The sequence below is a fragment of the Pan paniscus genome, chromosome 1, assembly GCF_029289425.2.
Source record: "Pan paniscus chromosome 1, NHGRI_mPanPan1-v2.0_pri, whole genome shotgun sequence".
Taxonomy (NCBI): Eukaryota; Metazoa; Chordata; class Mammalia; order Primates; family Hominidae; genus Pan; species Pan paniscus.
This window is the reverse complement of record NC_073249.2, coordinates 129,125,034-129,151,937: the sequence shown is the minus strand read 5'-3', so window position 1 is coordinate 129,151,937 and position 26,904 is coordinate 129,125,034. Positions and strand designations below refer to the sequence as shown.

General features: G+C 34.0%; 1 protein-coding gene across 7 annotated transcripts in view; it reads right to left on the bottom strand.

Annotated features, from left to right (window-relative positions):
• Positions 1–26,904, bottom strand: part of DPYD (dihydropyrimidine dehydrogenase) — an 840,660-nt gene that overhangs the window by 797,788 nt on the left and 15,968 nt on the right. For 6 of the 7 annotated variants that reach the window (XR_004664922.4, XM_008960544.5, XM_055115757.3 and 3 more), the window contains exon 2: positions 4,869–4,979. Coding sequence is in view for 5 of the 7 variants with exons in the window: in XM_008960544.5 (XP_008958792.1) it covers positions 4,869–4,979 (111 nt within the window). In the remaining 2 variants the exon portion in view is untranslated. Of the gene's footprint in view, positions 1–4,868; positions 11,471–26,904 lie in introns of those variants that run through there. The other variant, XM_063599879.1, reaches the window with a different exon arrangement.

Sequence of the window (26,904 nt, the reverse complement as noted above, 5' to 3'; positions counted from 1 at the left end):
TAGTTATTTACATATATCCTGATGATTCAAAAATTCTTTATCTCCATCCCAGACCCTTTACTAATCTTCAACTTTTGCAGTGATCCACAGGCACAAGACCTCAAATAATCCAAAAGTGAGTTTAGTATTTACCCTCAACTTATGCTATAAACAAGTAAACATACACATAAAGTCAACTCCCAAATCATATGTGTTTTATCTCCTAAATCAATTCAAGCTCATCCTCCCTCCTAGTCTTCATCACCTGTCTTCCAACTTTCTAAACCCAGTCCCAGAGACCTTGCCTCCCATCTTTTCATTAAATCCATGGTCCACACTGAAAGCTAGACTGATTCACCTAAAGGCAAATATGATCAACTCACATTGATCATTAAAACGCCTTAACTGTTCTTCCTTCAAAAGAGTATTATTATTATTTATTGGTATTTCAGTCTTCTTCAAAACAATGTGAGAACTTCTTGGCAAGGCCTATGTCACATAAATTTCAATGTGGCAAGTGGCACAGACAATAAATGTGAAACAAACGAGTGACTGAGATTGTGAAGCTCATGCAAGAAAAAAAATTATCAAAACCCATATATTATTTAGTTTTTTTCATTGTCTATAAGGAAAATAAGTCAATGATTTTCTTTTATTTCCTTATTCAAAAAAATTCTACTAAAAGAGCTCTCTGGCAATTGCATAGGTTCAGTCTCTAGTTCCACCATTCAGTTGTGGAACTGTGAATAGGTTTCTTATGCTTCCATGTGCCTCAATTCCCTCATCTATGAATGGATGATAAAATATAATGTATACCTGAGAGGGTGCTTCTGAAGCTTAAATAAATTACTTCACAAAAAGCATTGCAAATTCTTAATATACATTATAGCTTATTCTCATTGTATTTTTTTTATGGTGAGCACCTTGTATGTGTCATGCATTTAGAACAAATTTGCTACAATTCTTAAAAACAAGTCTAATAATTGGCTAATTGGCTGTCTTTAACTGCCTTTCCTTTTAATTTTCACCTAGCATAAGTTTTCTGATTTGTAATATTTTCTGGTCTTCAAAAATTGCTCAGGAAAAATGAGTGCAAAATATTTATGTAATTAGGATAGTTCAATATTTTCAAAAATGGCAAAAATAAACAGCAGTTACGGAACACCTGCTTAAAATATACTGGAAATAACTGCTTCGTGCTTCATTAACCAGTATAAACATGTTTGCCAGTTTAAATCCCCTACTGAAGTCAGAATTTCCAATTAGTACTAGAAGAGTATTAAACTACCAAGTGAAGATATTCCTGGGCAATAATTTCAGAACTGCCATTCTTAAGGCACTTTTACAGGTCAAACACATGCTTATTTTCTAAGAAGCCTATGATTTACTTATTAAACAAAATTTGTATCTATTTTAATAAACGATTTTAGACTACTTATTTTGCTAGGTTTTATTCACCTCTGAGTAGCATTCAATACAGTGCCTGAAATAAGATGCTTCGAGCACCAAAGAAATAGAAAAAAGGAAGAAGAAGGCAGATAGTAAGAGAGGACTATATAATGCCTCAAGAAAAACTTCTATAATTGTTGAGTCCAATTATAACTCTGTTTTGGGTAAGTGAACATAAGAAACATATAGCCTATATATAGATAGATATCTATATATAGAGAGAGATATATGCATATATATCAATATATAGATAGACAGTAATGCAGGCTAGAAATATAAAGGAATCTTCAATCTAAAGATAGTATTAAAAGCAAGGAGATAACGAGATAACCAATGTAGTGACTATTTTAAAAGAAAGAAAGAGAGTTTGAGCTCTGGGCACTGAAATATCTAGGGATGAGAGGAGAAATAATCAACAAAGAAGTGAAGAAAAACAAGAAGGAGATGTCAGTGAGGTAAGAAGAAAACTTTTTCATATCTCATCAATTACTGGTTACTGGCTAGCTAGTGGGGATAAAAGTTCCAGCATCCTACTTGGGTCTTTATGAATTGAAAAACAAACCATATGTTTTGGTGACACTTTCATTCAATTATTTATGCCAGCATGAAGAGGATAATAACAAATACGTAAGGAGCAGCATTATTCAACCACACCGAGAATAACTTTCAACCCTAGCTTCATATTTCACTTTTCGGAATAAACCTCACTGCTCTGAGAAATTCATGAATGTCACAGAGAGTCTTCAAACTAACAGACATCAGTGCAATAAATCTGATCTTATAAATCGAGATTACTATTTTAACATAGATCTAAAGCTTTCATTTTATTTTTCTACTAATACTCATTATAGAAGACCTGAAATATACAAAAGTGCCAAAAAATATAATCAATATTAATATTTCATTTTTTTTGTTCTTTTGTGCATATATATATAAAGGTATGGTTATGTGTAAGTGTACACAATCACTATTGAATACAGTGATGTTAAATTCTTTTTCCATGTAACGCAGATAGAATTTATCCAGATTATTATTTCAAAAACATCTTAATGACTGCACAATATACCACTGAATTAATTTACTCTAATTTGCTTAACCATGACCCACTGGTTGGAATTCAGTGGGATTTCCCCTACATTTGTCTCCATTGAGTAAATAATGCCTAAGATAATCCTCTTTGTGCTTAATTCTTTATCTATATTCCTAATTCTTTCCTTCAGATATGTTATTAGAAAATAAATTACTGGTGCAAGTGTTTGATAATTTAAAAGTATTGTTATGAACTGAACTATATCTCCTCAAAAATCTTATGTTGAAGTCCTAACCCCCACTATCTCAAAATGTAGCTATATTTGGAGAGAGAGTCTTTAAAGAGGTAATTAAGTTAAAATGAGGTTATTAGGGTATGTCCTAATCCAATATAGCCGATGTCCTTATTTGGACACAAGCACACCCAAAGTGAAAAACTCAGGGAGAAGACACCATCTACAAGCCAAGGAGAGAGGTCTTGGAAGAAATCACCTTGATCTGGGACTCCTAACCTCCAGAACTGTGAGAAAATAAGTCTCTGTTGTTTAAGCCACCTAGTCTGTGGTATCTTCTTATAGCATCCATAGGTATAAATAGCATCCCTAGGTATAGCATCACAGGTCCAAATGAATATTGTCAAAGATATTGTCAAACTGCTTTTATAAATATTTGGGTCAATATATATTTGACAGAGAAAGTGGACCTCACTGTACCTTGGTTATTATTTTTAAAATGATAAAATAAACTCAATTTATAGGATCACATTATGAGATACAAATGCTAATTTCCATAAAATAACAACAACAGCAATCAAAATAAAGAAAGTCTCCATTTCGAAATAAAGTCCTGACCATAAATACTTTGAAAACTTATAAATGCGAAACATTAGGGAAGTCACATAGTGTCTCTTGATCATAGTTCTCAGACCTTTAAAAATTAGAGATTCAGGCTTGATAGTCTTTAAGGGCTTTCTAAGTTTAAAAATTATATCACACTCTGGGGACTGTTGTGGGGTGGGGGGGGGAGGGATAGCATTAGGAGATATACCTAATGCTAAATGACGAGTTAATGGGTGCAGCACACCAGCACATGGCACATGTATACATATGTAACTAACCTGCACATTGTGCACATGTACCCTAAAACTTAAAGAATAATAATAATAAAAAAAGAAAAAAACTATAATAAAAAAATTATATGATTCTTTTTTCAGTGTTATTCAATTGCTCTTATCATTAAACTGCGTCATGGCTTGTAAGTGGCCTATTCCTTGAACAATCTGAATCACACTGGTTTCCTTTTAGAGACCTCTACTAGAAGCATCATGATAGAAAACAAAGCTCCCAAAACTGGAACAAGAAAAACTGAATTCAAAATCCATGTCTGTAATTAAGTGACTATGGGATCTTTTCATGTAACATTGTTTCTCTGTTTCTTTTTCTTTTTTCATTCAAAAAAAATTGTCCAGTGGCTGGTGATAGAAAAACTTAAAATTAGATAAATACAAGCACACATGAGCACACACCCTCAATTTCCATCCTCAAAGAGTTCATAATATAAGAAGGAGGAAAGAAGTACATAAACTAAAATCATACATTCTATAAGAAAGTATATACACGGTTCCAATTGAGCTAATGTTAAACTAATACTACTGTCTCACTCATTAATTTGGGAATATTAATTTGGGGTAATCTGGGGAAATCAGATAAAAAGACATTTCTTTCAAAATTTAAAAATGTATATAACCTTAAGATGGAATTTCTAACATCACCTTTAAGGTTGTACTTATATCCGATCTATGGTGTCAGTTTCAGCTCTATAATCACCTCCTATATACAGTTAAACAAAGTTCTAGCAATAATCTCAGAGAAATGCTGTTTTGCTCCTACACCTCACCTGGAAATATTAGGTGTTCATAAAACATCTAATGTTCATATATTTTGTGAGGGTGTATTTTTAAAGTCCACAGATACCAGTGTTATCTATAGCTTTCTTCATTTAGACTATATCTTTAACATGAAAACTCTTCCGTATCATTGTGTCATTAGGCAAAACAATTTTAAAACAAATTTTAAAGATTTTCAAAAAAGAAATTTTGGCACCAAACTAAATTTACAGGTTGCATATCCCTTATCAAAAATGCTTGACACCAGATTTGTTTCAGATTTGGGTATTATGAATTTTCAGATTTGGGTTACTCAACCTGTATATAATTTGTATTTCAGGAGATTTTTTAAAGCAGTGTAATTAAAAATACACTTTCAAACTTATTCAAATATTAAATATTTAAAATATTTTTAAAATCACGGCTGTACTTTAATACCTTATTTCTAAGTGTATGTAAAATCTTGTCTTACAATGTGTGGAGTGAGATAATTTTCAGCATGAAATAGTGTATCAGTGGTACTTACAAAGCAGTTCTTATCAGGATTTCTTTTCCAATGTTTCTTGTCTAATTTCTTGGCCGAAGTGGAACGCAGAGTCGCATGAGTTTGTGTTAGAGGATTTAAAGCCAGGATACTCTAAAGACAGCATAAACAATGTGTAAATATATGGAAATACGTTGGCATTTGTTTAAACTTATTTTTATTTTATTTTTATTTATTTTGAGACACGGTCTCTCTCACTTTGTCACCCAGGCTGGAGTGCAGTGGTACAATCTCAGTTCACTGCAACCTCTGCCTTCCAAGCTCAGGCGATCCTCCCACCTTAGTCTCCCGAGTAGCTCGGACTACAGGCGTACGCTACCACACCTGGCTAATTTTTATATTTTTAATAGAGATGAGGTTTCGCCATGTTGCCCAGGCTGGTCTTGAACTCCTGGTCTCAAGCGATCCACCTGGCCCAACCTCCCAAAGTGCTGGGGTTACAGGTGTGAGCCACCATGTCTGGTGGCATTTTTAGGAATCAAACTTTATCTAAGATTTCCTCTTACAGGCCCCTAAAGAAAGGGTTAGCCAGGAAAGAAAACTTAGGAATCACAAAAAAAAAAAAAAGATTACATGTAAATCAGAAGAATGACCCCAAATTTGCAAGATTGTGTTTAATAAAATCAAGTGAGGAATCCTATATTTGGTTTTCCAAAAAAAAGTTCAGTATGGGAAAATCCTAATACAACGAAAATTTATATGGAAAAAGTGAGAAGATATACTTGTCTTAGAAAAAATCTAATAATGTTATCATTGATATAATGACATCATTATATCAATGTATATCATTATACATTGACAAAAAGCTAAAATATATGTTTAAAATGTTGCATGGCTCTCAAACAGCTTACATTAATAGACTAATATGGGGCAAAATATGAATCGAGTAATTGTTATTGTATTTTCTACTAATTAGCCAGAAGCAATTCTTGACCAGAAGAAAAACTTCACAAAAAACAAATAAATATAATCAATAATGAACAACATACTATTATTTCACCAGAGAGGAGGAAACATGGTAGTAGCAAATGCTTCTGTCTAACCAAATTAACATTATTACCTACCATCTTTCAATAATGATTATGTGTTGAAAAGTTAGATGCAACAGCTGAAGAAAAGCCTGGAGAAAAGATCTGGGAGAGACACAGTGTATTTCAGTAGGTGAAGAACTTTCACATGGAAGAGAGATTTAATTTGTTTTGTATTAACACAGAACCAAGGCTGTGGAAATTAATGGAGGAAGATTTGGATTCAGATATAAATTAAAAAGTGGCAGCTGAGATTGTATTAGAAATCATTCCAGCTGACATTACTGCAGTCATTTTAAATGATGTTCATTTCAAAAGTCTTCTTCCATGAAGTTACCCCTAACTAATCTAGATCCATTTTTCTGTTTCAGATCACTGAAACATCTCTACCACAGTATTCCAGTCTAAACAGTAACTGCTGCTTTAAGAATTTTCTTCCCTTCTAAACTGTGAATGTGTTGAGTTGCGGGATTCCTGACTTTTCAAAAATCTTTCAGTTTATGATATACAGTACCAGGTAGGTAGCATATGCTTATTCCTGTAAAATAGTGATTCAAAAATCATAAATCTAATTTTTAATTCCTAGTACTCTTATAACTTTGAGTAAACCATTGATCTTTTTGATCTTTGATTTCCTCATATGCAAAATAGGGCAACACCTGAATCAGAAGTAAAGAATAAATGAAATGCATGATACAACATGTTTTCTAAACTACAAAAACCCTAAAACTTGAAGTGTAGTGAAAATGGAATCCAGAGGCTATGTGCAACAGTAATCCTCTGTCCATGATTTGTTCATGCAGTGGCCAAGTAAGAATTTGAAGGGGACCTGAGAATGCAATTCCTACTAGATTTAACCAAATCCAAGATCACCTTCCAAATCTAGATTCCATGATCCTTTAAAAATTATTGGGTCATGTTCATCATTTTCACATATAAAAATGAACTCTTATTGAGATCCACAGAGAACTATCAAAAAGACCACAATAAATGAACAGATAAAAGAATTATTATACTATTAATAACAGACACAAGCTAAAAATGTTATTTTCCACCTCTACTAAGGTAATTCCACAATCAACATATCTAAAGTAATCATTTTCTAGGTGATATCTTAGCTGATTTTATAAGAGTATCACATGCTAATATGAAGAATTTAAAAATCATAAATGACTTTCTAAAATAAATGTTATACTTAGTATTCTTAGACAAGAATAAAATCAGAAAAAGTCACTTCATTTCATTCTGCATTTGATTTAAACTGGTAATAACAATCCTTTGTGTTTTAAGTTTTTAGAGTTTAAAAGTTCAAAAGCTTTCACATCCATTATGTAATTTAACTTACAAACAGCTACTACTCTCTCAATACTTAGGATGAGCAAACAAATTGAGGGTGGTTAAGTAACCTGCTTAAGATCTCACAGTTAATATGCAAAAAGAATTGAATTGGAACTCTGTTTTTCTGAGTATGGGACTTATATTGAACCTGATCCAAAGATGAGGGCTATATTTAAAAGTCACTTTTTGAGATATAAGGTAGGAAACATTTTTAACCACATATTTAAATAATATCAATTTGCACCTGAGTAGCTCAATGAAAAATTAATTTCAAACCCTGTCTTGAGCAAGCCAGTAAACATGACCATTAAGAGGTCACCTCTGGAATGGTAGAGTAAGGACCTCTGCAGACTGACTCCCATAAAAATAAACATATAACTGCAAAAACAGTAAAAATGAAAACTCTTTAAAGTCTCTGGAAATTTGCCTTAAGGCAAACAGCAAATGAAGAAACAATAATACATGAAAATCTGCTAAAACTGGTAAAAGGAGTGAAGGTCTATGGCATTTGAAGTATAACCCACACCACTTCAGTCCAGTGTGACAGTCATTCTACCTCAGATGGGTATAGCTCAGAACACAGAGCTCACTCTACCCCAGCCACCAGTTGAGGGCTATGGTATCTCCCAGAGAGGGGTAAGATGCCAGCATTTCTCATTTTCTCTCTCCCCCATGCTACACAGAGACAAAACTGCAGCTGAGTGCAGCTGAGACTAAAGTGCAGCTGACAGGTCAGGAGTTCTGTTACTCCATCCAGCCCCCACTCATAGAGCCAAGGTTCTACCTCAGGAATATCATGCCAATAACACCAGGGCCCTGATTATCCTTGCCTCACCTCACTTACTGGGTAGAGTTTGCACACAAGGAAGAGTAAGCTGAGAGGACTAGAGGCTACTGCCTATACCTAGTACTTTGCTCATAAAGCAGAAATTTAACTTTGAGAGAAGTGGGCCATTGTCACTATCCTCAGCTCTGGAGCAGTGGCCCAGAGATTTTTCCCAGAAGACACAAGCCATAAGAACAGAGAGGTCCCCCCAAAGGAACTGACTTTATTTGAACCTGTATGCAGGGAAGTTCAAACCTAAGAGTACTCTTATAAACAATAAAAATGTTCATGTCAAACAATTAAGAAGAGGGAGGTAGCTTCCTGAAAACAAAAAACTGAACCATAAGGCAGGCAGTTCATAAGGGAAACCCAGGGAAAGAAACGTAAGATGAGTTCTCCTGGAGTTACAAAAAACCTCAAGGACTCACCTCAAAAACTACCACTGAAAAAAGGCCCAAATTTAACTGAATCACACTGTGGAACAACTCATATTCCACAGCAAAAGTAATAAAGAAATCAACCAGAAGCCATTGGAACTAAGATCTGGGTGTGACATTACTACAGGCAGACATCTTAAGAGAGAGATCAGAGAAAAAGGCAAAGAGACACCTGATAAAACCATGGACACCCAAGAATGACTGCACATATCCAAGGCTGCACCCTGTGAGAATGACATCAGTGGTTCACACAGAGGAAAATGTACATCCCTAAATAGTATATCCAGGCCAGGCATAATGGGTCATGTCTGTAATGCCAGCACTTTGGGAGGCTGAGGCAAGTGGACTGCTTGAGGAATTCAAGACCAGCCTGGGCAACACAGTGAATCCCCATCTCTATAAAAAATACAAAAATTAGCCGGGCATGGTGGCATATGCCTGTGGTCTCAGCTACTCAGAAGGCTGAAGCAGGAGGATCGCTTGAGCCTGGGAGGTCAAAGATGCAGTGAGCTGTGACCATGCCACTTTACTCCAGCCTGGGTGACAAAGTGAGACTCTGCATTAAAAAAAAAAAAAAAAAAAAAGTATATCCAGTCGCTAGTAACAAGTCGCCCTCCTCTAGAGGGGGGTTTAGTGTCCGGCAAGAATAGCTACATTATGTAAGATGTTCAGTCTTCAATTTAAAAAAGTATGAGCCATGCAAAGAAACAGAATTGTGTGATCCATACAGACACACAAAAAAAGGAGACAACAGAAACTCCCATTAAGAGGGCCCATGTGTCAAATTTAACACTTTGATATGGTTTAGCTGCATCCCCACCCAAATCTCATCTTGAATTGTAGTTCCCATAATCCCCATGTGGTCATGGGAGGGACCCAGTGGGAGATAATTGAATCATGGGGCCAGTTACCCCCATGCTGCTGTTCTCATGATAGTGAGTGAGTTCTCACGATATGTGATGGTTTTATAAGTGACTTTTCCGTCTTTGCTAAGCACTTCTTCCTGCTGTCATGTGAAGAAGGATGTGTTTGCTTCCCCTTCTGCCATGATTGTAAGTTCCCTCAGGCCTCCCCAGACATGCACAACTGTGAGTCAGTTAAACCACTTTCCTTTATAAATTACCCAGTCTCGGGCAGTTCTTTACAGCAGCATGAGAACTAATACACACTTCAAAGCAGCCATTACAAGGAAAGTATGATGACAATGTCTTAGAGAGTACAGGATATCCATATACAGATATAAATCACTTAAATTATTTTAACAAAAACAACAAGCAGGCATTCTGGTCTTGAAAAATACAATAGCTGATATGAAACATTCACTAGAGTTCAATAGTAGATTTGAACTAGCAGAAGAAAGAATCAGCAAACTTAAAGACAGATCAAGAGAGATTACACAATCAGAAGACCAAAGAGAAAAAGAATAAAGAAAAATTAACAGAGCCTCAATGATATGTGATACACCACTGAGCAAACCAAAATACTGTAATGGAATTATCTGAAAAAGAAAAGACAAAGCAGGAGAAAATACAGAAGTTACACTGGCTTAAAATTTGCCCGATTTATTTTTTTTTTATAAAGTAGAACAAGGTATATTACACTATACCTTCAGGAAGCTCAATGAATGTGAAGTATGCTAAATGTAAAGAGATCCACACAAAGAACATCAGTAAAAGGGCTGAAAGTCAATAGCAAAAAGAAAATCTTGAATGTAGCAAAAGAAAAATAATTCATCATGTAAAAATAGTTTCAATAAGTTTAACAGTGAATTTCTCATTAACAACCAGAGAGACCAGAGAGAAGTGGGATAAGACATACAAAGTATTAAAAGAAAAAAAAATGTGAACCATGACTCCTATACCCAACAAAACTATCTTTCAAAAAATACATTCCTAGAAAAACAAACAATAAGAGAATTTGTTATTAGCAGATGTGACTTATAAGAATTACTAAAGGAAGTTCTTGGCCAGGCATGATGGCTCCCGCCTGTAATCCCAACACTTTGGGAGTCCAAGGCAGGTGGATCACCAAGGTCAGGAGTTCAAGACCAGCCTGGCCAACATGGTGAAACCCTGTCTCTACTAAAAATACAAAAATTAGCCAGGCATGGTCGTGGGTGCCTGTAATCCCAGCTACTCAGAAGGCTGAGGCAGGAGAATCACTTGAACTCCAGAGGTGGAGGTTACAATGAGCCGAGATCACGCCACTGCACTCCAGCCTAGGCAACAAGAGTGAAACTCTGTCTCAAAATAAATAGATAAATAAAAATGAAAATAAAAAGTGAAAAAAATAAAATTAAAGGAAGTTCTTCAGGCAGAAAGTAAGTAACCATAACTTCCTATTCACACGAAAAAAACAAAGGTCAACAGTAAAGTATAGGTAATTATGAAATTATAATAGTATAAATGTATACTGTGAGACTAGATAAAAAGCAAGATGCAACTATGTTCTGTCTTTAGGAGACACACTTTAAATTCAATGACACAAATACGTTGAAAGTAAAAGATGGAAAATGACATATCATGCAAATAGCAGCAGCATGAAAGCTGCAGTGCCCATACTAATATCAGAACAACAAACTTTTAAAGAAACAAAAAATTTACTAGAAATAAAGAGGAACATTTTATCATCATAAAGGCTCAATCTACCAGGAAAATATAACAATTATAAACATATATGTGCCTAACAACAAGGCCCAAAATACAAACAAATTTGAAAGGAAACAAATCTTTAAACAATACTAATTAAAGACTTCAATACTCCACATTAAACAGTGGATAGAACAACTAGGCAGAAGACCAAAAAGGAAACAGAAGACTTGAATAACAACTACAAATCAACAAGACCTAACAGACATCCATATAACACTCTAAAAGAGCAAAATACACATTCTTCTCAACTCTATATGGAATCTTCTCTAGGATATATTGTATGCTAGATGAAAAAACAACTTCTACTAACTTAAAAATATTAAATCATACAAAATAGTTCTCCCTCTTCAATGGAATAGAATTAGATATCAATAACAGAAAGAAATTTGGAAAATTCAAAAACAATATGATGAATACTGTAAACATTATGCTAAGTGAAAGATGTCAACTACAAATATGACATATTGTTGATACCATTTATATAAAATGTCCAGAATAAGCAAATCTATAGAGATAAAAAGTATATTAGTGGTTGCTCAGGCTGGCGGATTAGGGAGAAATGAGATGGCTACTATAAAAAGGATATGTGATTTCTTTTTGGGTGAAGAAACCTGATTATGGTTATATTGGCACAACTCTGAATACACTAAAAAATACTTTGAATTCTATAATTTACATTGGTTAATTGTTGGTTTGTGAACTGTATATCAATAAAGCTGTTACCAAAGTAAAACCTTATTAAATTCTACATTCAGTCGATTTAGCCATATACTTTATTCACTGTAATACCACTAAAACTTCCTTTATTAGCTCAACATAAATGTAACAAGATTATTTTTAGTAACTCCTAAATATTACAGAAATCATATTTCTTCAGTCTCTCAAGTTAGACATCTGTGTCTTTTTGAAGAAAAATATACAATAAAGCTTTAATTTTAAGTGGTGTATTCCTTATGATGAAATAATACTAACACGACCTATTTTACAAAGCCAGTATTAGAAGATTCAAGTAATCTCATGCTTATAGAAAAAGAGTGAAAACATTTTCTTATTCCAGAATATGATGTTTGCTTATCTATTCAGTTTTCAACCATTACAAATCTCATCCATTAATTCAAATTGAGAAATAAAAAGACACATTTTTTTAAAGTAGTTATTCTAACATTTAAAGCAAACCAGCCAGGTAACATGCAAGAAAGATGGCTGCATTTATTTTAGTTTTTATTTCCATAATCCATACTGTGATAAATGATCATGTTTATCTATGTCAGCATAGCAATATAACTTTTGAGAATAAACATTCTAAATGTAATTTATTGGCTACTTATCACAGCTACTTTTCTTTCACATAGCATAAGTAGAAAGCATAACATAACATGAAATATTGGGTTAACCTTTTGCAAAAAGGCAGTGAGTTGAATTCAATGGATCTTGGGTAAAAATAAATTGGATTGTGCAAAATGGTTACCAAGGATTTGGCTTAATAATATCCCAAATGAAATGTGATATAAAATAAAAATACAAGACATGAGTGGTTCAGAGCTGTTAAAAATAATTTTCCAAAGCAAGACTTTAAAAAACTAAAAGTCAATATCATCAATAACTAAGCAGCTGACAGATAATACAGGAGAGTTCTAAATTGCATTTTTCCTAAGAAATGGCCAAAGGCACGTTCCAACAGGTCACAGAGTCCCCTCTCTGGATTAATTGAGCACTTTAAGAAGCCCATTAACCCTTTCAGATACAGGGTACATTACTTATACAGGGAGATTTTTCTCTCATCAAAGAATTTGACTTGTTTGGCTTTACCAAACATTTTCACTAACACAATAAAGACACACTGGTTATTCCAGACGCAGAAAAACAAAATTAGAAAAAATTTAATTGTACTAATTTTACCTAGTTTAAGAAATGATGGAATATTATCCAGGGCCAAGTATAAATGAAATCAAATAAGAGTTATATATTGTCACCATTTGGTCTGTTAACACTATTCTGTGAAGCAGTGGAATGCGGAAACATACAAACTAGAATTATACATCTAAAGAGAGTTTTTCTGTATTACCACTGAGGGCAAAAAAGAGAAGCTTGTATTGATTACAATCACAGGCCCTCATGTCACAAATAAAATCACTAAATCTTAGGCCTAAAACATTGGAGCTTCAGTATTATTCAAGAGCTTGAATTCCAATTGCAGGAAGCTACTTGACCAACATGTCCTCTTTCTTAACATGTGGTATTGTTTTACATCACAATAGTAATTATCCAAACATAGTGTACCATTAAGCTTCCTTTACCCTTTGCATTCGAAGTTATAAACAAATTTTTCCTATTCAATACTGGTAATTACTTGCTATAATTCTGAGCCATTAAAATGATACACATGTTGCTGACATTTTGTACTTACATGCTTAAGATGATAAACTAAGTTTTGTCTTATTTAAATTATGCTTACATTTTTCTTTAATGACTTATTCTGAGTTCTCTATAAGTTATCTCCTACTTTCCAATGCATCAAGTAAACAAATAATAATAATAATAAACATGTTTTTCCCATTTCTTTCATAATTGGACAGAAATACTTTGATTTCAATATACCATTGTACTGTGGTGCCAATTTTTTATCAATAAATATTCTCAGCTAACAGAAAAACAGAAATATCTATTGATTAATGCTTTTGACGAGTATTTGTTGCCTTATCAAGGTAACAATCTAACAAAGGCTGGTCAGTGGAGAACTAAATTTTTCAGTTTATTTGCTTAACAGTCTCTTGTTTAAAAGCCCCAGTCTCAGCCAGTTATCCCACGCTTCTCCATGTCTCTCATTAGTCATAGTGTAGAGTGATTTAATTAATATCTTAGAAATTCACAAAGGTATCTTTGGTTCTTGAATAAGCTCAGAACTGATACGGCCCATCTCCTGCTAGGTAGGGAACAGAAGAGGAGAGAATGCAGCTTTATTTTGCATCCTAGGTTCACACTTGAGATACAATCAACCTTAGAGTCTGAAAATTTCAGAAACCCATGGTAATCAGTCCTGGTCAAAGACTTACATTTACCTAATAATTTTTTAAATGTACTTCCATTCTTTGCCCAGACACAGGTTTCTAAGCCCCTAGGTTGTTCTACTTTTCCAAGTAACTTATCATATTTTTTTTCCCATTTTACTAGCTCTGTACAAAGGCCAATTTTCCCTTTATGCACAGTGGGTAACTCACTGCAGTTGATTAAAAATTTATGAAGGAAAGAATCTCTGATAGTCCTAAATCTTACAACTTTCATTTTGTTAAGTATTCACTAAGCAATATGCATAGTGTTTGAGATTAAATTTGGGTTTCTATCTTAGCTCTACTATTCTTGTTGGTTATTTAAACTCTCAAGCTCTCTACTCCTTCAACTGTAAAATGGTGATTAGTAATAGTACTTACCCCATAGGGTTGTTCTGATGATTAAATAAGATAATGCAAAAGATGTTTAGAGTGGTGCATGCAGTAAGTGCTTACCACATGTTATCTATGTATGTAATAGAACTAGGTTTTAGCCACTATTAACCCAATGTATATTCATATTCCTATATTGTCAATTCTGAATGTATACATGGGAATCATATTTTTAAGTACAGGAATATAGAAAAAGGATGAAGACAACAGGTGAGAAAATATCTATAAATAAGGTAGTACAAAAAATAGAGATGTATCTCAGAGGAAACCAAATCACTGACTGAGTCATGGGTCTCTGAACTTATCATTGCCCTAAGCCCTGCAATTTCAAAGGCAGACTGCCTGAAAATACAATATGCTTTTCGCAAATTAATATGGCAGTGTGGAAGGGTCATGAAATTCAAAAACAGATTTTAATATCCATCGCATATATATATATAGCAATGGAGATATCATTTTATAATCCATAGAACTGTATATAACTCATGGGTCTTTGGTCCCAAAATGTTTAGGTAAATTTACATTACATTTCCTTCCCAGGAAGGGCATGTCAGATGAAAAATGATGAATTTGTAAAACATCAAAAAATGTTATCAACTGAAAATAAATGAATCCCTTCAGAATGCTCATCATATCGCCTGGAATATTTGATTCATTTCTACTGAGCATATAGTTAACACAAATAGTTTACACATTTTAAAATATCATGTCTATTATGTCACTCTCACACTCAACAAGGTAAGGTCAGCCAGAGGAAGCTCTTTGTCTGTCTTTGCAAGGCCCAGTGTGTGACTCTCCTTCACTTCTAAAATACACACCACACAACAGGTGCCTAAATGATCTCTAAGTGAAAAAAAAAAAGTCTTTTTATTGTCTTTCAGAAAAGATTGACAATTCAAACACAAGAATAATAACATCTGATATTAACCTCACAATTCTTAATACAGAACAGAGCATGCCAAAGGTAGTGACTAATTCTGACATAGACAATTTAGTCTGTTCAGGCTTTTATAACAGAATACCATAAGCTGGGTGGCTTAAACAACAGATCTTTATTTCTCACAGTTAGAGAGGCTGGAAAGTCTAAGATCAAGGTGCCTGACAATTTGGTTCCAGGTAAGAATCCTTTTCCCTCTTCTGACTCACTCACAGCCACCTTTTTGCAGTGTGATCATGTTGCAGAGAGAGAGGATGAGAATGAGAGAAAGCTCTCTGTAGTCTTTTCTTATAAGAAGCACTAATCCCACTATGAGGGTCCCACCCTCATGACCTCATCTACCCCTAGCTACCTTCTAAAGGCTCCATCTTCAAATACCACACATTGGAAGTTAAGTCTTCAACATATGAATTTTGAGGGGACATAAACAGTTCATAACAGACAAGGAAAGGATTCTACCACCTGTGGAAGTATGCAAATACTATTAATATTGGGCATCAACTTAAAGACACCTTTAGCCTAAGAGTTCAAATGGTACCATGTTGACTGTACCATTTTATTTTATCAAGAAGAAACTTCAGAATAACCAAAGGAGATATTTTAAAGTATTGCTTAATGTAAGAAAAGAAAAGAAAACAATATTACCAAATAATGTAACACTAGCTATTAATTATATATCTTTATTCTTTAAACAATTTAAACAGCAAAACATTAATAACATATATACTTTATATATACTGTTTGTATATTTTTATTATAGGAATTGAGAAATAAAGTGTCAAATGCAAACACTTATAAAGAGATATCAAAAATATATAAAATGGGATAACCTATACTGTATTTTATTTTAAAATTTCATTACTTTAATTATAAACTATTTTCAATTTAATATAATGTGGCAAAGCATCCGTATATTACATATTTAAATTAAAACCAATATGTAGAAAATGGGTAACTATGAAAATACACGTTGGAATATCTTGCATTTGCAAAAAGTTGAACATATGTATAAATTTATACAAAATCCCAAGACAGAATTATGTGGAAAGAAAGTTGATAGGGATTATTACGTTACCAAAAAAATTCACCAGTTCATTGGGTAAGAAAATCTATATTTTAGCATTTATACTTTTTTTCATTCAAAACAAATTAGTCAATTTACCTCAAAACTTGCTTTACAGAAATTGCCTGGCTCCTATGTAAAATTGGCCTTAGAGGGCCTTTTTCAAGTAGTATGAAAAGTATTATGATTTACCTTTAATCTAGTACCTTTTGTGTATAAAATACTCTCATTTACAAAAGACACTGCTCACAAGACCAAGGGTTATTTTAGTTCAAAAGAGGCTAAGTGTATACCAGCATGCTAAAATTATTTAATACCAGTCAACAAATAGAGATGCTGGAAAACAGGACTTCAAGGGAAAGATGAAAGCAGGACCTGGGCTAACTGAGTTTAAATGTTTTACAAATTAAGTAAATAGAGGAAGTAGCATGATTTTCAGGTTCACAAAACTGTAATAAATCATAGCGTGACTAGTTGCCCTTCATCTATATGGTTAACAGCTAAAAGGAAATATATATATATATATATATATATATATATATATATATATGGGCTGGCAAGTGACTTATGTTAAAAATAAGAACTGATATGATAAAAATGAGTTTTCATTTCTGGATTTTATTAATTGAAGGATTATCATATCTATTTTTTGAGAAGGATCAGAGTAGAGCAAGGAGCTGAGGAGTTGGGGAATTGGGTGAGTTGAGGAGTTGGACTATTTAAAATCATGAAATTTATGAATTTAAAGTTCATGCATACAATTACTATTTAAGCTACTTTTATTTCCTTAATAAGTAATATTTTGTATTCTTAATTAATACACTTTGTTTCAATGCCTAGAGAGAATGCTTTCCATTTAAACAGTAGTATTAGCTGTATATGCAGTATGGAGTCACATCAAGATATCCCAATTTTTTTACCAAAAACAACCTAGGAATTCCAATTTAAGAGAACAAATATCTCACTTAAAATAATTTAAGTTTATACCTAAAGCAAGATATAAAAATATAATGCCCAATCTTACACTGTAATTACATACTATTTGACCTAATCTAGCTTCTTTCCAGGGATTAATAAAATTAACTTGGCATCTTTTTTGGGTCCCTAGGATTTAGTATATTAGAGTTGGAATGGACTCTTAGAGATTAACATTTGATTTCACGTCCTATTTAGAAATCCTGTTCCAAACACTCATTGAACTATACCAATCAAATTAATCAAAAATGACATAGTGTTAGTCTCTTATATAAAGCTCACACAAATGGATAAGAAAACAGGAAAATATTATCAGATAAGCTGGAAAAGGGCATGAACAGATCACAGAAGAATGCATACATATCTCCAATTTAAAGTGAAAAAGAGAAACATTCAGCTACCCACTGAGTCTTCACTTTCCTACCACTACTGCAAATGCTCTTGTCAAGTCTCACCGATGATGTGCATGTTACCCAACATTCTTTGTGCATTGTTAGGTTTTACTTCTCCCCGTCTCATATTTAAGTGACTTTATTTTTTTCTTTATAGGTAAAGTATTACTTTTTTACAATAGCTTTATTGAGATATAATTCACTTACACATGATTCACCTATTTTAAGTATATAATTCATGAATTTTAGTATACCTACAAAGCTGTGCAACCATCACCACAGTCAATTTTAAAACATTTCATCAAACATATCCCTGCCAAAAACATGTACCCATTAGCAGTCACTTCCAGTTTTCCCCAAACCTCCAGATTTAAGCACCATTAATCTACTTTCTAACTCTTTGGATTTGTCTGTTTTGGACATGTCATATAAATGGAATCATACAATATGTTGTTTTTTTGTAAATGGTTTCTTTCACTTAGCATAATGTCTTCAAAGATTATTCATATAGCATTTTACTTGTATATGTGTTATAAACCCCATACTTTACTGTTTAATTTAAATGACCAATTCTCTTAATGAGGTTTAAATAGTAAGTAAAAATCATATATCTACCTATGTAGTTACCATTTTTGCAATTATGTAATCCTTGGTGCAAACCCCTATTTTTACCTACTATCGTTTCCTTTTGCCTGAAGGATGTGATTTCCTTTAACATTTCTTGTAATGCGGGTCTGCTGCTTATAAATGTTTGCAACTTTTGTATGCCTGAAAAAGTCTCTACTTTGCCCTGGTTTTTGAACTCTAATTTCACTGGATAATAGAATTCTACACTGAAAGTTTTTGTTCCCTGATACTTTAAATGTCTTCTCACTTGCATTATTTCCAACAATAAATCTGCTATTGCTTTATCTTTGTTCTTCTGTATCCAGTACACCTGTTTTTTTCCTCTGGCTGCTCTGAAGATAAACTCTTTATCGCTAGTTTTGACCAATTTGATTATGATGTGCCTCGGCGTTGTTTTCTTCATATTTCTTCTGCTTAGGTTTCACTGGGCTTCTTGGATTTACAAATTCATTTTTACAAATATTTTCTTCTTCTCTCCTCCCACTGCTTCACTCTCATCTCTTTGGGGAAGTTCCATTTACATGTTCATGAGGCCACTCGAAGTTGTCCCACAGCTCACTGATAGTCTTTTCATTTTTTTCTCTCTCTGTGTTTCATTTTAGAGTTTTTATTGCTATGTCCTCAAGTTAACTATCTTTTCTTCTGCAATGTCTAATCTGTCTTCAATATTATCCAGTGTGTTTTTCATCTCCTTACAGTTGCCATCTTTAGAAGTTCAATTTGGGTCTCCTATCTATCTTGCACACCTCTACTTCATTTTTTGAACATATAGAATACAGTTATAATGACAGTTTTAATGTTCTTCTCTGCTAATTTAACATCTGTGTCGGCTTTGGATTTGTCTCAATACATTAATTTTTATCCTCATTATGGGTGGTATTTTCCTGCATCCTTTCATGCCTAGTTATTTTTAATTGGATGATAGACATTGTGAATTTTACCATATTGGGTACATGATATTTTCGCATTCCTATAAATGTTTTTGAGTTTTGTTCTAGGACATAGTTGAATTATTTGAAAACAATTTGATCCTCTCAGGTCTTGGTTTTAAGCTTTGTGAGGAGGGAATCAAGCAGCATTTGCTCTGGGGCTAATTATTTCCCACTACTGAGGCAAAAAACTTCTGAATACCCAATGTCGTATGAATCATGAAGTTTTCCAGTCTGGCTGGTGGGAGGAGGCATTATTCCCAGACCCATGTGAGTGCTCGTTCCATCGGATTGTTCTTTACGCAGCCATGGGTCATTTTCCCACATGCGTATACTAATCATTACTCTGCGGAGTACTCAAGGGGAACCCTCTGCTGATCTGCAGGTTTCTCTCTGAGCAGCTCTAGCCTCTCTGTTGTTCTGTTCTACAAACTCTAGCTTCCTTGGTCTCCCTAGACTTTCAGCTCTGTCTCTCCAATTGAGGGATTCCACCAGGCTTTGTGTGGTTTCCTCCTTCTGATCTGCAGCCTATAAACTCTCTCAAGAGGGTAAACTAGAAAAATATTAGGGTTTCCTTCATTTGTTTATGTTTCTCAGGGAACACTGTATTTCATTGCTTGATAGCCAGTATCTTAAAAATAATTGTTTCATATATTTTGTTTCTTTTTTATTGTTTCAGGTGGAAACGTGTACAGGAAAGAACCTGATAGGCCTGAGTTGCTCAAATCCTGAGCAATATGGTTTGACTGTGTCCCCAACCAAACCCACCTTGAACTGTAATAATCCCCATGTCACAAGGGTGGGGCTAGGTGAAGGTAACTGAATCATCAGGGAGGTTTCCCCACACTGTTTTCATGGTAGTGAATACGTCTCATGAGATCTGATGGTTTTCTACATGGTGGTTCCTCTGCATAAGCTTTCTTGCCTGCCACCATGTAAGATGTGCCTTTGCTCCTCCTTTGCCTTCCAACATGATTGTGAAGCCACCCCAGCCATGTGGAACTCTGAATCCATCAAACCTCTTTCCTTTATAAATTATCCAGTTTCAGGTATGTCTTAATCAGCAGCGTGAGAACAGACTAATACACTAAGCATTCCCAAGAAAGGCTTGTTTTCAGAAGAAGTGGCCCTCAGCTCACTCCTAGGAACCAAGCTGTGACTATTCTGTCAGACAAGAGTGTTTTGTTTTGTTTTTTTTTTAATGCCAAACGCCTTGGGCCACGTTGTAACAGTTGGCTAGTTTACATTAACAGTGTGATTAATGATGAGTATCTGCTTTTTCTCTGGTGGTCTGAACCTTGAATAACTGAAGTCAGTCACACAGCACTATATGTATACATGACTAACACGCAATTAAAAATCCTGGATACTAAGGTTTGGGTGAGCTTCCCTTATTGGCAACTCTTCACATGTTGTCACACATCATTTGCTGGAAGAATTAAATGTGTGCCATGTAACTCCATTGGGAGAGGACAACTGAAAGCTTGTGGGTGACTTCCTCTGAACTTTGACAAATGTGCCTTTTCCCTTTGTTTCTTTTAATTTATTCTTTCACCATAATAAACTATAACCATGAATACAACAACTTCTATATCCTGAGGGTATTTATAGTAAATCAATTGTGCCTGGAGGTGGTCTTGGAACTCCCAATACAAAATGTACATCTATTCCCTAGTGTCCCACCTTGAGTGTATGCAGAATTCCAGTAAGAGTATCATACTTTAGTTGCCACTCCTTCACATGGCTTAATTTTATAGAGCACCTGGACAAACAATACAGAAAAATTTTCAAAATGGCAATACGTAATTTCTTTACTCACTTTTATATAGGAATCTTAGGTAAATATATTAGAGATTGATACGTGGTCATGGGACCATGGGCTTTAAAGTAGAAAAAGTTAACTTATCACAGATACTCCTGAATAAATCAGCTGCATCAGAATATCTCAGATTTCCCTACACATCTATCAATTATACATGGATAGGCCTTGGGAATCAATCAGTTTAACAAATGTCTGTGGCAGACTTTGCAGCTCTCCTGCCTCAGTATGCACTCCATCCTTCCTTCTTAGTAGCAAACCCCTATTACATTTTGGGAGCCATAGTTCTCACCTACAGACTATGATTCCCAGGCTTTGACAAGCCATTCAGCTAAGTACCAGGAAATAATATGCATTTAGAAGTGTGTATCTTTTAAGGAGTCTCATTAAAGGGAGAGGTATACCTTGTTTTTCCTGTTCTTCTCTGCTTTTGGAGCTCTAGCTGCTAACTTCAACAAAGAGGTGAACTTGAGGATATCAGAATGGAAAGACAGAAACCTGTTGACAACAAAAAGGTGCTATACGCACTCTAGTATCTATCTCTGGACTTCTTTTACATGAGGAATAAATAAAGTTCTGTCTTCTTTAAGCCGCTTTTAGCAATTTTTCCCATGTTATACCCCAACACCTGGTTTTTACAGTGCCCAAGGTGATTCTGGTGGCCAACTAGGTATGGGAAGGACTGATAGTCCAATCAACAAGGCAAAATATTCAAAACCAGGGTGCATGGAAACTTCAAAATAAAAGCATTTGGCTTATGTACTTAAAAGACAAGTGGGAAATCACATCAGCTTAAGTATTTTTCTTGAAATCCATCAAATGTCAAAAATCCTAAACCAAAACTTACTCATTTCAAAGAATGATCAATGGAAATTTTATTGTGCCAGCACAAAAAAAGTAATTCATTTTCATCTCCATTCATTGACTGCTAATAGGTTTCTCCATTTTAACTGACATAATTTTTTTACAATATAGCATAATGATGTGAATAAAATATATCCAATGCTCCTTTGCAAACTGTTTTTTGAAAATCTCCCATGCACATAACTCCCTCCCCAAAATCCACACTTCCAACCAGTCTGTTAAATCCCTCCCTCCTATCAAGCCGTAGTAGATAACACATTTCTGTGCTCCCAAGATACACCATGCAAAACACCCTATCTCTATTAATATTCTAACTTGATTTCTGGATGTGTTCTCAGGCTAATATATACTTCAACAATAAGACAGTTTAGCTACTTTTTATCAAAATTTTATAATGTCTTTTATTCGAAAAAAATTATATTAAAAAAATGATATAAGAACATTTTTTAATGTTCTTATATCAGATGACTATTTGGTAATACCTGATGTTGAATGAGAGCTTACAGTATGCCAGGCACCCCTTCAAGTGTTTTTCAAGTACAGATGAGAAAACTAAATCACAAGGAGATTGAGTAACTTCCCCAGGAAGTAACAGAGATTCTTAACCCACATATTTTGGCTTCAGATTATGGACTGTTATTCACTACTCTGTACTTCTTCTATGGGCAGCTAATATTAGTTTCATTTTACTTTTAATGTAGTAACTCAACGATTGCTGCATATTCACTGTAAATACTGAAATCAATTTTGCGCTGCTGCAGCTACAGAAACAAGACCTGAAATAAGTCAGACTTAAAGAAAAGTCTATTATATGCTGATTAAGCCACAATATATACCAAACTTCCTGGTACACATTGCTTATATAGTGTTACTTCAAATGAAAAGAAAGAGACAAACCTCAGAAATATTGTTAAGGAAGCTCTAGCAGGACTTGATAACAATGAGTATAGGTTGTAAAGAGACAGAAAAGTAAATACACCTCCCATATTAACAATTTGTGATTATAAGGGGAATAGTATGCACAGAAAATAAAAGTTGGGATAGAAAACTGGCTTAGAAAAAAATATTTAGTACTGTTTGGCTCATCACTTGAATAATGGTGTCATCTTACAAATGACATATAAGCAGCAACAATAACAAAAAACTGACAGTGAAATACAGCATGTCTCCAGTGCCTTTCAATTAATTGTTGGATTTGAATTAAGTTCACACATCTTGTCCAAAAAGCTAAGATTTTTCTTTAATTGTAAAAAAATCACAGATGCTCTGGTATCAAAAATACATTTACCATTCAGAAATGTCAGGTAATGCTACTTCCATTAAAATAGAAATTCTGGGTTTAATATTTATCAATTTATAAAATAGTTTACATATATTATTAAACCCTCAAATTCTTGTATTCCAATTGAAATCCACATAGTCTAAAATTCTCTGCTTATATGCCTGTCTGCCCCACTAGCCTTTCAGCTTACTGAGTATGATGACTGGCTATTACCCTTCTCAGTATCTCCAGGAACTTATATAAGGCATAAATATAGAGACTTGCAATAAATTGAATTGTATCTCCTTAGAGTGCAAGAGCCACAAGGGACCTCTATTTACAGATGCGCCTAGTGAAGTAAAAGAACAATCCATATTAAAGACTGAGTCAAGATTAGAACCAAGTCTCCTAACTCTATGACATTACCACACTCATACAAAAATATCACTACAACGAGGCTCCCGAATACTTTGAATTATCCATGACTTTACATTGCCTACGAGCCTACTTCTGATAAGAAACCATACTTGAAAGTAGCATAAGAGCAAGAATTAGAAGATGCATAAATAATATAGACCAGAGAGGCATAAGAGGTCAGAAGTTCAGTGTTTTGGATTTACTGGGTAAAACTAGATTTCTTTAATTTCCATAGGAAAGATTACAGGATCCCCACATGTCAAGTAATTCTTTAATCATTAAGTTTGCTGTTTCCATTGAAATGTTATTCATCTCAAAGATATGTAAATTATCACCATCACTTTAATACAATGCTTCCTACACTTTCTCTGTCATTTTAAAGATTAAGACTGAAAATAAATTAAAAGCAGGGGTATGTTGCTATATAATAAGTGGTAATTTCATCAAATTAGTAACATTCAGATTCTAATGAGATTTCTTTATTATTTTATACACAGAATATTTTCCTAAAGGAGCATACTAAACAAAACAATCTACCTTTTAAGACTTTTCTTAAATGGAGCATACCACTAGAAAACAAACAGCTATTATTTTTCATTTCAATCTAAATAACTGCAATAACTTCCAGGTGTTTAGAAAGAGGTACCTCCCAACACTACATAGTTCCACGCTTTCTTTAAACCTTCCTAACACTTAGACTTACTCAGAGATATAAACATTATTCCAAAGGATGATAAATATTACATCATAATTAAGGTTACCGGGCTGGCATAGAAGAGAATTTGACTTAATGGGAGACTTCTGTGATGGAAATTAATGTTTGCCACTTAATTACAAACAGTGTGGGTTGTGAGCAACATTCATACCATTTACACACTTTTTAAGATTTAAGTAAGAAAAGGCTTGATAATTAATACATCTCTTATTTACTACGAAGCAAAATTAAAACTTGAAAACTAGAAACAATCTATATTTAACAATATCACAAAGAATGAAATAGCTCCGATTTCTTTTGCTTTAAAATTTGTTTTACTGAACATAATACATATTTATTTTTAAAAGTTTTAATCCGAATGAATGATAACCCCCTAAAATGCAGGTTATAGAGCTGGATGAAGCATGTGAAAATTTTTAGAAACGTATGTAAATGGTGTTTCTCACAATTTATGGATCAGTTCTGTCTATCAATTCCAAATTTGAGTTTTTGTCATAACCAGAATCTTGAAATGGTCAAAACATGTTGGTCTAGCAAATCAATATCTAACATGGACAACGCTAAGTAAATGTCCTTGGTTATTAAGTTAATTATATATTAACATATAAGTATGTTTAATATCAACAGTATCTTTTTAAAACTATTCCTTAGAAAATTTTTCTTGATACTGTCTTACAATTCATCTTTTTTCACATTCAGGCCCATTATTTGGTAATTTTAAATTACTTCAAACTATACTAGAGGAACTAAGAAATCCAAATATCTAGAGTTTTAAAATGTTAATTCAAACTTTAGGCAGCCTTTTAAAAAGCTGCCTTTCCAAGACTGCTAGGCAAATGGCCAACAACAACATTTTAACTGTCCAAAAATCTGACGGCTGAATAAAAATTTGAATTTTACTAGCAAATGAATTAAAAGAGAAACAGCTAAAGTGTTGCTTCTAGAAAGGGAAATAGGAGAAGATGGAGAGGGGTGAGGTGAAAGCTAGACCCAGTGGGCACTGGAGAGAGGATAGCTAACTTCTATTTCCAACTCCCTATTCTTAGGGAGGGCTTAAAATCAGCAACAGAGGCTGTATTTACCCCAGGGTAATCAGGAAGGGCTACACATCAGGATGTCCCTTCTCTGCACCATCCCTCCCCTAACTCCCATTTACTAGTTTACCATCATATCACTGGGAAGAATAGAACTACTATTCCACAAAGTTGTTTATTTATTTTTAAATGTTTATGATATGCATGTACTATCATGATGGAAATCAAACACATTTAAAGATGTCATTATTAAAACAATGGAATAATTCAGAAATAATTATACAGGATCCACTGGGTGGCAAGGTAATCATAACATTTCAGTGACAATATCTTAATCATAATGGAAGTGTGGGAGACCAGAATATACCTTCCCAAAATATGAAGGGTTATTGCACTGAAGGCAGTTAAGAAGAAACACAGGAGAGCTCTCTGGCCTCCCTTTATTTGCCTAAAAGCAGTAGATAGATTTACAAACAAAATGGTATCCTGCCCCCCTCTCTACCAAAAAGAAAAAAGGTTAACCACCAAAGACAGCTTTAGACCCTTATCAGCCTAGCAACAGTACCAGAGGAATTTATATTAACAAGTTTTACTAACTTTTGTCTGCCATGCATTTGCCTTCTCAAGTTGCCATCCTTTGTCTTTTCAGTTCTCTAAAAATGTACTGTTCTTTGTTGAAGGAGCTATTTCAAAACCACTTCTGGGAAAACTACTCATTCTCTGGGTATCTCCCATGTACTTGTGAAATATATATGTTAATCAGCTTGTTTACTTTTCTCTTGTTAATCCATCTTTCATAATAGGGGTATGTTCCAACTAAGAACCTACTGAAAGTTATTACTCCCTTACAGTTTGTACTCAAAATTCCATATCAATCCAAATCAGTTGCCATGGGTATTAAAAGGCACTACTGATCTTGAGTAATAGCAAGGGCACCTGCATAGTCAATGTAACCTAATTTCTCCAGGAAAGCTGACTTACACAATTAAAGTTACCAAACCTAAATTTATATTTATTTTTAAGCCCAATATATGTTTTTATGGAAGTATACTATTTTAGAATTGATAAAATAAAGAATTTCATAGATTCTGGATTATTTCACTTTCAGATTAACTGAGAACTAGACTAGAATTGCTTTGTTTTGAACACTGTAGTGCAAATTATAATTACCCAATATGCACCTCTAACTATTTGCTCCTGTAGCATAATTAATTCAAAATTATACAGGACTAAAGATGCAAAGGGAGCAAGGGTTAGGCTAATAT